The sequence below is a fragment of the Narcine bancroftii genome, chromosome 6 (genome assembly GCF_036971445.1).
Source record: "Narcine bancroftii isolate sNarBan1 chromosome 6, sNarBan1.hap1, whole genome shotgun sequence".
NCBI classification, from domain to species: Eukaryota; Metazoa; Chordata; class Chondrichthyes; order Torpediniformes; family Narcinidae; genus Narcine; species Narcine bancroftii.
This window is the reverse complement of record NC_091474.1, coordinates 7,691,061-7,706,246: the sequence shown is the minus strand read 5'-3', so window position 1 is coordinate 7,706,246 and position 15,186 is coordinate 7,691,061. Positions and strand designations below refer to the sequence as shown.

The 15,186-nt window shown below is 38.5% G+C and overlaps 1 protein-coding gene across 4 annotated transcripts in view; it reads left to right on the top strand.

Annotated features, from left to right (window-relative positions):
* Positions 1 to 2,140: 2,140 nt before the first annotated feature.
* Positions 2,141 to 15,186, top strand: part of LOC138735658 (collagen alpha-1(XIV) chain-like) — a 109,183-nt gene continuing 96,137 nt past the window's right edge. For all 4 annotated transcript variants that reach the window (XR_011339851.1, XM_069883809.1, XM_069883808.1 and 1 more), the window contains exons 1-2: positions 2,141 to 2,299; positions 9,095 to 9,174. Coding sequence is in view for 3 of the 4 variants with exons in the window: in XM_069883809.1 (XP_069739910.1) it covers positions 9,114 to 9,174 (61 nt within the window). In the remaining variant the exon portion in view is untranslated. The remainder of the gene's footprint in view (positions 2,300 to 9,094; positions 9,175 to 15,186) is intronic.

The window sequence follows — 15,186 nt, the reverse complement described above, 5'->3', positions numbered from 1 at the left end:
CCTGTTTCCATCTGTCATTTTCATTCTCTCTCTGCTTCTGCTTCTTTTTCCTTCCAGCTTTCCAGTTGTAACTAAATGTTCTCATGTATCTCTTCGCATGACGTGTCCAAAGAATTGTAATCACTGTTTTCTGATTCTTTTAAGTAATGCGCGTTTTGTTTTCATTCTTTGTAGAACTTCTTCATTTGTTTTCCTGTCTGTATATATGTGTAGCATTCTTCTGAGAAACCACATCTCTGCTGCATGGATTCTTTGTTCCATTGCATTCGTGATGGTCCATGACTCTCAGCCATACATTAATATAGGAAGAATGTGGCAGCTGAGAGTTCTAAGGCAGGTCTCAATAGCTCTTATTTGCAAATCACTTAGCTGCATTAAATTGCAATAAAAAATTGAAAAAGAGCTGAACAAACCAAACGGCATTGACCAAAAAAAAAATCTGCGGGAGGAACTCAGCAAGTCAAGTCACGTCAGGGGAGAAAAAGAATTGTTGACACTGGGTTGGAATTTTTCATCATGATTTGATGAAGGGTCCTGACCTGAAATGTGGACCATTCTTTTTTCTCCCACAGATGCTGCACAACTTGCTGCATTCCTCCAGCAGGCTGCTCTTGTGCTCCAGATTCCAGAATCTACAGCCTTTCGTGCCTCTCCAACACCTACCAAGACATTACACAGATACACAAATCTGGCACAGAGCTGAGTCGTTTAGCTTGAGTAGTCAATGTTGACGTATTTACTCCATGCATGTCTCATTCCCCTCCATCGATCCCGTCAAATCCTTTAGCATCGGTATTTTTTTCTATATTAACTTTTCCAGCTTCTTATTGAAGGCATTACATCAATCACTCCTTGTGATAATGCATTCAAATACCAACAAGAAGCATCACGTGAATTTATCAGTATTCATGTCTAATTTATGGCCCCTATTTTTTCCAAATCATTCAGAATGTCATCTATCAAGTGAGCTCTAACCCCCTTTTTTTTGAAAGGCCATTACCAACCATTTGCATCTTTTCTGAGATGATCTCTCTGTTCAAGCATTGCCTTTGTTAAGCTTGTGTGCAGCTTTTCTGAATCTTTGCCTATTGCCTTCCTCATCTTATGGAGAACTGCGCATAATATTCTTAAGATGAACTTGTCAAGACCCCCCACTACCCAACTTTAATTTTATTATTGTCATCAACAGTGTCCTTATAAATATATAACCTACATCATTTCTAATGATGCCCTGTTGATCCTCTACATCATTCATTTCCTGAATTTCAACCGTGTCAGTGATATTTCTACTTCCCCTACCATGGTAAAGTTCATCTGATGCATAATTGCTCAATCAGTAAGCCTTGGTGGTTCGAAACCTTTTTCTTTCCACTCACATACCACTTTAAGTAATCCCTGTGCCATCGGTGCTCTGTGATGAGTAAGGGGTTGCTTAAGGTGGTATGTAGTGGGAATGAAGGTTGGGAATCACTGCTCTAGACCCAACTGTTACTGAAATATTTTGCTTGAGAAAAATTGTCATTAGCCCATTTCCTTTGGAGTTCTGAAACCCTGCACATAACGAGTCAATGAGGTAGGATTGAAACAGTGGTTTTCAACCTTTTTCTTTCCACCCACAGACCACCTTAAGCAATCCCTTACTCATCACAGAGCACCTCTGGCATAGGGATTACTTAAAGTGTTCTGTGAGTGGAAAGAAAAAGGTTGAGAACCACTGTGTTTACTAAACACCATGTGAAGTATTTGAAACCTCTTGAAATGAAGTTGAGTTGATAGATGAACACCACGTACTACCGTGGGCTCGGAGAAGGATAAAGGCTTTTCTGACTAGCCTTTCGCATTTAGAAACAGCACATCTGCTTGTTTCCTTCACCTTGGGACAGATCAATCTGTCCAAACTTGTTCTTTTGAAGGGTGTAAATATTGGAAAAACTTAGAGAACATGATGTCATCTTTTCAATCGTGTCATTGAAAAAGTTTTGACATCCTTAATTGGACAAAGCTTCTCGTATCCGCCTAAAGGATCTTAAATTCACCACCTTGTTCGTTTTCTCAGTGTTGTTTTCAGTTTTAAAATGGCCTTGGGAAACAAACCTGGTGGGGGTGGGGGGAATTGGGGGTTGTAAGGGTTAATACGGCACCCAAGGGTTGATCAGCCTTTCAGGACACACCCCTAAGAGTCGCAGCTTCCCATTCTCCGCTGATAATTCTGGATATAAACTGGAGTGCGGTGCGGGCAGTAGCCCACTGGCTCAAGGAGCGGGCAGCGCCAAAGATCGCCTTGTGAACGGGAAAACAGGTATTTGTTTCCGTGCCATCCCCAGTGTCTTGTCCAGGGGACAATCAATGCTCCCCCAGCCCCCAAGCAGAGGTCTCTTTTGCCCAGCAAATCCTGCTAATCGAATATTTGTCCAACAATCGTGTATGGCATCAAGATAGAAAAGGAATATACATTTGTTAATGTTAAAAAGATTCATTTTTAATAACAGCATTGTGGATGTGAGGTCTGAAAGTGGGTTTATCAGAATTTAATTTTGATTATCCTTGTTTCTTTCAGACAAGTTTAAAAAAAAAATCCACAGGTAATGCTTGAAAATAAATTTTCCTGAGTATTCCAGTGGTTGGATATTGGATCTGATGTTCAAATCCTACCAACTCTGGGGTTGAGAATCTCAAAGCTTGAACCCAGGTGCGTTGAAATAAAAATTTGGAAGTTTCAAATCTCCAGCTTTAAAATTATTTTCATTAATATTCAACATTTTATCTGCTTAACCATGAATAAGACTTCTTTAATACGTTTTCTCCGATCCTCTGGATCACAGCTCTGCAGTGTGGAACTCATTAATGGTATGGGAAGGGCAACTGACCTCATAAAAACAGATTTATTTGAATAAGAAGAAGCTGAGTAAATGCGTTATGGACCAAGCATGCAAATTTATATATTGTTCATCATTTATTTTTGTGATAATTTGAACTCCTTGCAAATTAATCAAGAACCCACCTGGCACAGAGCTATTACTTTTCTGTCTTTGGGGTATTTTTGTAACTGCTTGCCAGCAATGCAATAATTCAGCAAGATGTGTTTCCCCCAGAGGATGGTCTAGTGTGGTTCGACGAGATTCAATTTCAAGTTTATTGTCACTTGTATTGAAAATGCAGTGATTAACATTGTTTTGTGAGCAGACCAGTAGACATCTCAGACATGGTACAACCGGCAAGAAAGACACAGTACAAAAATGCAGAGTTGCAGAGGAAAGGGAACATAATTTTACCATTTTGGAATTCATTAAAGGTGATAATGGGAGCAAAGAATCTGTCCCTGAATCTGGTGATACTTAATTGCATACTAGTGATTCTTCTTCCTAATGCAGGGGTGATGAAGACAGTGGGCAAGAGGTAGGATAGGTCTTTTCATATGTGAGCTGCTTCGCCAAGGCAGCAGGAATTCAAGATGGAATTGATGGAAGGGAGGGGGCTGTGTATGATGGGCACCACCCTCTTATGTTTCTTGCAGTTTTAAGTGGAGCAGTTCCTGTATCACGTAGAGATACATCTTGATAAGACAATGGTCCACCTGTAGAACTTGTTAAGAGATGCTGGTGATATTCCAAACTTACTCCACCTTTTAAGGAAGTGTAGGAACTGGTGTGCCATTTGGCCATCGAATCAATATGGGTGGTCCAGGACAAGTCACTGGAACTTTGGATCTTAACTTCAGCACTACGGATGTAGACCAATGAGTGGCTTCTGCCCCTCCTCTGGAAGTCTTTAACCAGTTCTTTGGTATTGTTGATCTTGAGGGAGTGGATGTTGTCCTAGCTCTAAGCCATGAGAGTTGTTAGAGATCCGGCTTGCAACAATGAATGGCATTGGAGCTGTGTTTGACTACACAGTTGTCAATGTACAGGGAGTATGGTCCCTTGCTGAGCCTGGTATTGAGGATAATTTCAGAGGAGGTGCTGCCATCAATCCTTACTGATTGCAATCTGCAGATAGAAAGTCATGGATCCAATTGCAGAGAGGGGTGCTTTGACCAAGGCTACATAGGTTGGGGATTAGTTGGTTGGTAGTATTGAAAGTGGAACTGTAGTTAACAACTAGTAGATTGACGTTGCCATCCTTGTTATCTAGCTGTTCCAAGCTGAGTTTAGGGCCAGGAAGATAACCTCTGTTGTGACCAGTTTTGGTGAAATATGAACTGGAGTGGTTCAAGTATGGCTGGTAAACTAGAGTTGATGATTCTGCACAAGTAGGAGAAATGGTTGGGGGGGGGGGATAATTTCATAATAATTGATTTTAGCTATCAAAAGCTGCTTATTGATCTGTAGCATGAGTCTCATGTGTTTGATTTGCACTATATGCAATACAGGGTTGGCACCAAGGAGGGGCGTCTGCGGGCATTTCCTCCCATATGGTTGTGGTCATCGCTGGCCATCAGACCCAATCCCATCCCTTCCCGTGTCACTAGTGTCTAGCTTAACACATGCTAGCAACTCTCCATACACCCCTGGCCACATCATGTGTCAATATTGTCAACAGATAGGACCCGGCTAGCAGCCGCCTCACCCTCCCCACCCACCGCTGAACAAGCCCCCCTCTAACACACTAATCCCCTCTCTAACATTCCTTCTGGCATCAACCCTGATGCAATGATATTTCTTATTGAAGTAGAGCCTCACAAAATAATCCCAGAGTATACTGGACCCGTGCATCCATTCCAGGTGCATGGGACTGAAGGGCTGATCAAGCTAATATACGATCCAGAAAATGTGCCACAGGAAGCACCAAAGCTCCTTGACGGGGCAGGAGATGTTGCACTCTTCTTTCCATTTTCTCATCACTTCTGCATGCTCTCTAAAAGACTTGGAGGTTTACAGTTACATCCTGCATGCCATTTCCCAATTTATATTGGCCTAGGCCAGGGCCTTCCACAAACAAGGTGGAATATTTTTCTTGGAGTCTCTGACTGTCCTCCTGGTGATCCCTTGGCAAGATGTAACACAAAATAGAGTACTGCTTTGTGAATTTGGTGCCAGGCACACATGTGACCTAGTTGCCCATTTGAACTGGTTGAGTGTAATTAAATTATTGATGTCAAGGCCAGGTGCATCAGCATTTTAATCCTGATGGTGGACCTGTATTTTATGGAGACTGCAGTGCTTTGAGGTGCTTGTCTCTCCATCTTCCTACAAGTCTCAGATACATGGACTCCAATGCAATGTCAATTCAGTGTAGTCAAATTCAGTTTAAAATGGTTCTTTGCAGTTCTAATGGAGAATGAGAAGTTTTCCTGGACCTGATCACTGAGATTTGAAAGAATGTTGGCCAAAAGGAATTTCAAGAAGTCACAAGGTGTTTTACACTCAATTTAGTACATTTCTTTTAAGAAAGTTTCATCCCAGCTGCGATATAGAAAATGAACTGTGATGCAAACAATCTGAGAGAAATAGAATCTTAATTAGCTTGGCGACACGGTTGGTGTAGCAGTGAGCACAACGCCTTTACAGCACCAGGGTTATAAGCCCACCTTGTCTTATAAGGAGTTGATACTTTCTTTCTGTGTGCATGGGTTTTCCCCAGGGGCTCCAGTTTCCTTCCACCATTCAACACGTACCGGTTAATAATAGGGTGTAAATTGGGTGGCATGGACTCGTGGGTTGAAATGGCCTGTTACCATACTGTATGTCTAAATTTAAAATTAATCTCAAAACAACAATTAGAATTTGGTGAATGATGGGAAGATGATGCAATTGGGACAATCTCCATTGTGATGAAGCATTCTGCTGAAAACTTCATGAACAAATTTATGTAATTCAGGGACACATGCAGGAACTTGCTATAATTGGGATCAGTTGTTACCTGGTTTGCAAGTTTATTTTGGAGTAGGATACCAAAAGATATGTTGGAATCTGCACTGAAAGCCTCAAATTGAGCATGTTCCAAAAATAACTCTCTTAACCCCCTTGTAGAGATGAATATCAGAAATAAAATTCCCACTAAAGTTGGAAAAGCTGAGTTGTAATGTCTACTCGGGTGCCTAGGAGATGGTTAATGTGACAAGCTGATCTGTTGAACCTCCTCCTTCTCTGCCATAGAGCTGTCTTCATGACGAGAGAGAGAGAGAGAGAGAGAGAGAGATTCAGGGAAATATTCCTGTAATAAAATGACAAGAACTTTAGTGATTGGACTACAAAGGACTGTGCTATTTACACACTTTGACATGTCAACATTAGAATATTTCACTTGTAAATCACTTATCTTCCAAAATCACAACATGTAAAGAGAATCTTTAGCTATATAAATATGAAACATATTGGTCAGTGGAAAACAGGTCTAAAAATCTATTTACCTAGTCAGAAGTAAGACATGAAAGTCTCTAGACTCATTGGTTGAAGGTAAAAGACAATGCTGGAGAAACTCAGCAGGTCAAAGTGTACTTTATATTGCAACGGTAAAGATACATAATCAACCTTCTGGGCTTGAGCCCTTCATCAATACTCCCACTCTGGCCACTGCTTGGTCTTTCCTATCCACTCTGACATTCCCCTCCCTGAGACGGAGTGCTCGGTCCTCAGTGGAGGGCTTGCCTTCATCCCCCTCCGCCCACACCCTTTTCTTCCTTTCCATCTATCTCCATGCCCACTTCCATGACCATGACTCTTCACAGCCCCCCCCCCCACCCCACAAGATCCTTCTCCAATTTTAAGCCTACTTCCTCCTCTTGGACAACTCATCCTGGCCAGCTGTTAGCTCTGGACCTTTTTTATTTCCAATCATTGCTGAGACATCAACTGTCTCTTATTCCAGTCTCACCTCCTCTGAAGGTTCTGCCCTCCACTCTCTCTGCAACAATCCCACCTTCACTATCAAATGCACAGACAAGGGTGGCTCTGTTGCTGTCCAGCACACTGACCTCAACCTTGCTAAGGCCAGACAACAGCTCTTACTTACGCCTTCAACAGGACCCCATCAAGCCACCATCTCCAATGCAATCTCTAACCTCATCACCTCTGGTCACCTCCATCCCATGGCCACCAACCTCATTTTTCCCCATCTCTGCATTGTCTTGATTTACCTTCTACCCAAGATACATAAACCCATTTATCCAGGTAGACCCATTATTTTTCTGTGCTCTTGTCCCACCAAACTAGTATCATCTTACGTGGACTATTTTTTTCCTCCCTGGGTCCAATCCCTCCCACTTACATCTGTGATACCTCGCATGCCCTCCATCTCTTTAATGATGTGCGTTGATGAGGGGGTCAAGCCCAAAATGTTGGTTATGTATCTTCATTTTTGCTATATAAAGTACACCATTTGACCTGCTGAGTTTCTTCAACATTGTATTTTTATTCACATAGCCAGTTGCCTTCAGTTAATCAAAACACAAATCCATTTTCACCAAGTTAAAAGAAAACACAAGTACTCAGGAATCAATAATTAGCCAAAACATTAAATGAAAACTAACTTGAAAGCTTGATGGAATTCATCCAGAACATCAAAGCTCACAACTAAATTGGAGAGATGAGATGTTCAAAGACCATACTGAGAATACAGTCAAAGGTTACTGTGGAAAATTATGACAGATGAGGGAGGAAATGAAACTTGATTGATGGTTTTTAATTTGATAAATTATAGATATAATCTCAAATGAAGGGAAATATAGAGAGCCATCATGTATCCAAAGCCATAACTGCTTATGTTAATAGTAAAAAATTAAGATTTCTAAGGGTCACTGGATAATGGTAAACAAATTACTGATGGTGTGAATGCCAACTATAACATGTTTCTCAATAACATGTAATTACTGTAAAAAGCCTGCCCTTACTATGACCATTGATCAATCAAGTTAAAAAAAATCAGATAATTTTTAATGCCTCTTATTTGATTGTTGGCAATTTTACCAGTAATCTTAATTTACAGAAAGCATATACTGCAATATTTAACCAATAACTTTAACATAGCAAGACACTTTCTAATTTGTTGGTTAATCCAAGCAACAAGAATTGAATGAAGGTGGTTGAAGGAATAGTTGATCAGATGGGTTTAAAAGGAGTTCATCGGACTTGTCAGCCACAAACGAGCCTGCAGCTGACGGACATTTACCCCTCCATAAATCTTCGTCCGCGAAGCCAAGCCAAAGAGAGAAGAAGAAAAGGAGTTTTAAACATTGGGAAAATGATGGATTGTCAGAGAGGGCTGGGGGGAAATGTGCAAAGTATGAGTCTGAAATTGTTGATCACATTAAAATAGGGTGCACATTGACAAAAGAATTTCAATTATTGCTGATTCATTACATTATGCTTAGGAATCTCTACTGAATTACTAGGAGAGTGCTGCTCTGTTTGAATGTTGCTTTGAACTGCGGCTTTTATGTTATCCTAGGTTGATATAAAAGATCCCATGGTGTTTTCTTTGGAAGAGAAAGAATGTTTGTCTAGTATCTCTCAAATCAACAAATGGGAACAATTGATTATTAGCACTTCTGGGATTGCGGAATACATAAATTGGTTGCTAAACTACGGCAACAAATATTGCTAAAATGTTTTATTGCGATCATTGAATGCTATTTTATATAGGTAAAATGTTAATTAAACAAAATTGCTGGTTAATTAAGTTAACATTTCAGTCAATTTTTTTGTCAGAAATGGTAATTTTCAGACCTTTTGTTATTTTGAATCTGACTAGATTTTGGCACACATTGTCCAACCATGGAATAGTTCGCTTTTGGAGAACCTAGTACAATCAGACTGAAGAACATGAAAGTTGAGCTTGGATATGAACTCCTTTTGTGTTTCATCATTTTAAACAATGTTCATTTGAATAAAAACACAATGCTGGAGAAACTCAGCTGATCAAACAGTGTATTTTATGTAGCAAAGATATGAGGTTCTCATACCTTGATGAAGGGCTCGAGCCCAAAACGTAGGTTATGTATCTTTGCTACATAAATTATACTGCCTGACCTGCTGAGTTTCTCCAGGTTTATGTTTTTAACTAAATCACTGTCTGCCGACTTTAGTGCTTACTTTGTTCATTTGAATAAATTCACTGTCAATTAAAATTAATTCTGTGCTTATTCTTTTATTGATAGGATTTGTGCTGATTTTGCCATGGCTATCCTTGTCTTTACAACAGTGCTGCTTCATCTAATCAGTCAAGTGGAGGGACAAGGTATTTATCTTAGATATGTTTAAAGGAAACTTGATAAGAAAATCATTCTATTCAGAATTGACAAACCCCAGTTTTAAATGTGATTTTTCTTTAAAAGGCAAATAATTATTTTCAACCCTTCTGCCAACCCAGATCTTTATAACTCTGTGGAGTAGTTTACCCTCTTTTGAGGGTGATCGGGGCCATGGGCTATCCATTTGCTAGCCATTGGGCTGCGAGCCCAATGCTAGGGTATATCTGCCAAAATAATTCTGGCCTCTTGGTCCTCATGCTCATCCTTCCATTTGTTTAAATGAAAGGACAGAATGGAGACCATTTGGCCCATCCAGTCTATGTCAGCTTTTAACAGAGTGATCCCATTTATATTATTTCCCACAGGTTTCCCAATGGTCCTACAAATATTTCAATCTCAAATGCTTATTCAATTGCTTTTTGAAGGCACAAAATGAATTTATTTCCACCATCAGCAAGCTCTAATTTGCTATAAATTGAGAGACTTTCTCCATCTCTTTGTATAATTTTTTTTTCAGTTCTCATTTCTGTGATTTTGGACTGTCTGTTCTTTGAAATGGTTTCCCTTCATTCATACTATTTGAAATAGTGCTGATCTTCCACACCACATCTTTGTTTCTTGCAAATTATTTGTGTTTCCATTAAGCCCAATTATCTATTTCTTCTTCCAATCAGTGACTATTCTCCAAGTATTTTCATACACTTCCTGGCTTTGTATCATCTGGCAATTTGAAATTTCAAAGCTAAATCTAAAGAATTTTTCAAAAAGAACAATGATTCAAGCCCTGGCCTTTGGAGAGCATTACTGTTCACAACCTTGTACCACAGCCCTCTGCTTTCTGATAAAGGCAATTTCCTATCCATGCTCCTGGTGAACAGTTTAACCCATAGATCTCAGTTATCCTGGAGTTTTATCACACTAATATATACCTTGAACTTCATCTCCCTCTACTCCAGCTTGTATGTACTTCCATGTGATTTTTCTACCTAGGACACTTCTTTCCAATTAATGGTTTTAATCCTTTTCTTTCTTTTTCAATCTTTTTATTATTATTATAATTTATAAACACATACAGTTCAAAGAGATATAAAAAAATACATAGTAAATAATGAATTAATACAGAGATATTAAACAATAATATTACAGAATAAAAATATATCATAAAAAAATAATTTTTGATCAGTTTAGGGTGTGAACTATCTCTAAAAAAAAAGATATAATTAATAACAATATATGAAAAAAGAGAAAAAAAAACCCCAAAAAAGAAGAAAAAACAAATCTGAATTTAAAAAAAACTTTAAAAAAACTTAAAAAAAAACCTACAGATATAGCTAAACCACGCCGATCACTCCGATCTCATCTTACAGCCCAATTATCATACATAATCATAGAAAGAAAACAGAGCCAGATCAACTCACCACAAATGAAAATATTGAATAAATGGTCGCCAGGTTAACTCAAACTTAGAAGGGGATTCATAGACAGAGTTTCTAATTTTCTCTAAATTTAAACATAGTATAGTTTGGGTAAACCATTGGAAAACAGTGGGAGGATTTACCTCTTTCCAATTTAATAGTATAGATCTTCTAGCCATTAGTGTAAGAAAAGCAATCATACGATCCGCAGGAAGAGATAAATAAGTCAAATCTATCATAGGTAATCCAAAAATTGCAGTAATGGGATGTGGTTGTAAATCAATATTCAAAACAGTAGATATAATGGAAAAAGTTTCCTTCCAATAATTCTGTAAAGAGGGACAGGACCAAAACATATGTGTAAGGGAAGCTATTTCCAATTGAAATTTATCACATATAGGATCGATATGAGAATAAAAGCGATGGAGTTTATCTTTAGACATATGAGCTCTATGAACAACTTTAAACTGTATTAGTGAATGTTTTGCACATAGAGAAGAAGAGTTTACCAGTCGCAGAATTTTATTCCAATTTTCATTAGAAATATGAAGGTTGAGTTCTCTTTCCCAATAATTTTTAAACTTTTCAAAAGTCCCAGAATTTATTTTTGTAATTATATTATATAATTTAGATATCACACCTTTTGGAGGGAATTTTGAATATAGTATATCCTCTAAAACAGTCGTAGTCTCCCGATTGGGAAAAGAGGGTAAAGTCGAAACTAAGAAACTCCTAATCTGCAAATATCGAAAGAAATGAGATCGAGGTAAATCATATTTCATGGATAATTGTTCAAATGACATGAAAGAGTTATCCAAGAATAAATCCGAAAAGCATGTTATACCTTTAACTTTCCAGAGTAAATAAGCTTGATCAATTAGAGAGGGATGAAAAAGGAAATTTAGTACAATAGGAGTTTCCAAGATAAAATGACTTAGGCCAAAAAATCTCCGGAATTGAAACCATATACGTAGTGTATGTTTAGCCATTGGATTATCAATTTGTTTATATAATTTAGTAAGAGTAAAAGGGAGAGCAGCTCCCAAAATAGAGCTAATTGAAAAATTTTGTATCGGTTTAATTTCTAAATTTACCCAATGGGGATTTAGAGATAATTCTGAATAATTCAACCAATACCTTAAGTAACTAATATTAATTGCCCAGTAATAAATTCTAAAGTTGGGTAATGCCAACCCTCCCTCTAGTTTAGATTTCTGTACCTAGGACACTTCTTTCCAATTAATGGTTTTAATCCTGACTTTCCAATCATAGAGTCATTTAAACTTTAATCATTTTTAAGATATCACTGGCATAAAAATAAATCCTGGAATTGGTGTAAGAATATTTTGTATGGAATTAGAATGAGCCAGATGTTTAAGCAGTATCTGTTGTGACATAGTATATAGAAATATTTTTGGGAGATAAATTGGGAAAGGTGTGTTCGAGTAGGTTACATACAAACACTTTAAAACAGATCTTATTTAAAATACTGGAGCTCTGTTAATGCTAGACATATCGGGGCCTCACAGCTTTTGGAAGAGCTTTTGGGGTGTGCCCAAGAGACATCACTAATGGATTGTTGTTTATAAAAGGCAACAGATGAAAGAGTATGTCAGAGCAGCTTCTGTCTGGAAGAGAGCTTGCTGTTGTAAGAGGGTCATGTGGTTTTGCAAGCAGAGAGAGTAAAACAGGCTTTCTCTCAGAGTGAGAGACAGAGATCACTTGTATAGTGTTACAGCCAGTAACAGTAGCTGGGACTGGAACAGGTCAAGCTGGCAAGCTTGTGGAAAGACCCACTTGAAAGACGGCCTGGTCAAAGCCCTTGTGGTTCATGCGAGAGGAGGGGACTGGCTGTCTAATGTTTCACTTGGAATAAAGGAAACAAAAAGGAACTCTGTGGTGACCAGAAAGAAAGATGTTATCATCTGGAGAACCCTGAAGGGGCAAATTTCAACAGCAAGATGCTGAGGTGACTGATGGAAGTACATCAGTTGTGGATGTCCTGAAACAACAAATCTCTCTCTGAAAACTGACAAGAACCTTCCTGAGCAGAAACCAATGACCTTTCAAGCACCAAAGCCTGATGAACTTTATAAATGTTGAATTCTGTGCACAGTATAAGAATTGCCTGAACCAGTGAACTTGGAGGAATGAGAAGTGAGATTGGACTGTGAGCCAAAGAACTTTTCTGAACTTACACGCACATTATATACATGTGCAATTAGAATTAGAAGGGGGTTAAGTTAAGTTAATAGTGATAAGTTAAGAGTTTGATCCTGTTTTCATGTTTAAAGATAATTAAAAGCAACTTTTAAGTAACTATTTGTCTTGGTGAATATCTGTTGCTGCTGGGTTTAGAGGTCCTCTGGGCTCGTAACACTGTGAAGAGAGAAATAGAATTATTATCCTTGTAGTTACAAGATATGATTTCAGTATTATGGAAATTTAATAGCTACATTTCAGTTCAATATTAAAATAGTGAAGTCATTATTTTGGGAAAATACTCGTTACCACAGTCAGTAAGAATTGGAAGCAATGTCTTTTCCTCACTGACGATCAACACAGGTGCATCCCAAGGATGTGTGCTTAGTCCACTTCTCCACTCACTCTACATCCAATGCTATCTACAAATTTGCCAATAAAACCACGGTCGTTGGTAGAATTACAGATGGCAATGAGGAAGTGTACAGGAGGGAAATAGATCAGCTAGTTGAGTGGGGTCACAACAACAACCTTGCACTTAACATTAGCAAAACCAAGGAGCTGATCATGGACCAGGAGGAAATCAGGAGAAAATGAACCAGTCTTTATCAAGGGAATAAGCAGTGAAAAATGTAAAGAGCTTCAAATTCTTGGGTGTCAACAGCTCTAAGGATCGGTCCTGGAGCCTCCATGTTGATGCAATCATGATGAAAACTTGCCAGTGGCTATACTTTGTGAAGAGTTTAAGGAGATACGGTATATCAGCAAAGACTCTTGAAAACTTCTACAGATGTACCGTGGAGAGCATTCTGGCTGGTAGCATCACTGTCTGGTATGGAGGCGCCAATGTTCAGGACAGGTAAAAACTCCAGAGGGTTGTTAACATGACCTGTGACATCATGAGCACCAGTCTTTACTCCATTGAGGCCATCTACAAGAGGTGGTGTCTTAAGAAAGCAGACACTATCCTCAAGAACCCTCACCACCCAGGCCATGCCACCTTCACTCTGCTACCATCGGAGAAAAGGTACAGGAGCCTGAAGATGAGCACTCAGCGGCACAAGGACTTCTTCATCCCCTCTGCCAGCAGATTTCTGAATGAACAATGAACCACAAACACTACTTCACCTTGTCTTTTTTTCTTGCACTATTTTTACTTATTTTGAAATGAGGTTTATATAAATGTTTGCTCTGTGATGCTGTCACAAAACAATAAATTTTGTGACATGTTCATGACAATAAATATTGATTCTGATTCTGAATATTTCACATCAGAGCATTTGGAGCTCAAATTCATCACAGGAGGGATTATACATTTTGAAAGGATTAAACCATGCAAAACTGTTCTTAAACCACCTTAAAACACAAGATCGCAAATATTAAAGAAGTTCTTTGGTTAAATAACTTTTTATTTTTATGTATAATGTTGGCAAAACATAACAAAGCTTCATATTCTCATTATCCATGAATGACACCACAAGGGAGCAGAATATTATGGACAGTTGCAGTATATATTTAATTGTCAATAATGCTTGAAATTGAAGAATCACACTTCAAGTTATATATCGCAATTTTTTTTTACACTTCAAGCAAGGGACATTTGCAAAAAGAAAGTACTTTTTTTTTTAAATGTGAGCTTTTAATGAAGTTGCCCTGCTGTGTATTTAATAATTGTGGCCTTGAAACATTTTGCGATTGTTGGACCATTATACAATCAAAAGTCCAACAGCAAATTTTTAAAACAACACCATCCAACTTATTGTCATGGAACGGGATGTCTGCTGTTATGTCCAGCCTATGGGAAAATTTAAGCATGTGCTAACCCAAAAATTCAGCCATACTTCTCTGATTGGCTCATATTTCTCGGAGACTAATCAAAAACAGCCTATTCATTTGCTCGACTGCCAACTTCAGACTTCTGCCATATTTTCCAGTTTCCCTCTCACATCTACTACTGAAAAATAAGTTTCATTGCACTTCAACTACCCATATTTTGTCAAGCACCTGGATTTCCATGTCACAACTAAGTAACACATGAATGTAGGAAGATGAGAAACATGAGGGAATAGAAGCTTAAGTAGGCAGTTTAGCTATTCAAGCCTGCCATGCTTTTTGATGTGATCATGGGTAATCAATGCTGGCGTTGATTCATCTTCTGTGCCACTTCCCTGTAGCCCTCAGGTCCCTGATCATTCAAGAATTTATCGACTTCCTCTTCAAAAATCCTCAAAGCTGCAGTGACTTCAACCTTCATTGATACAGAATTTCAGAGGTTAACTACCTTTTGTGGTGATAAATTCCTGCACACTTATTTTAAATGACAATGCACATTCTTTGAGATTCTCTCACCAATGGAAATGAATTTGCACCTACAAATTGGGG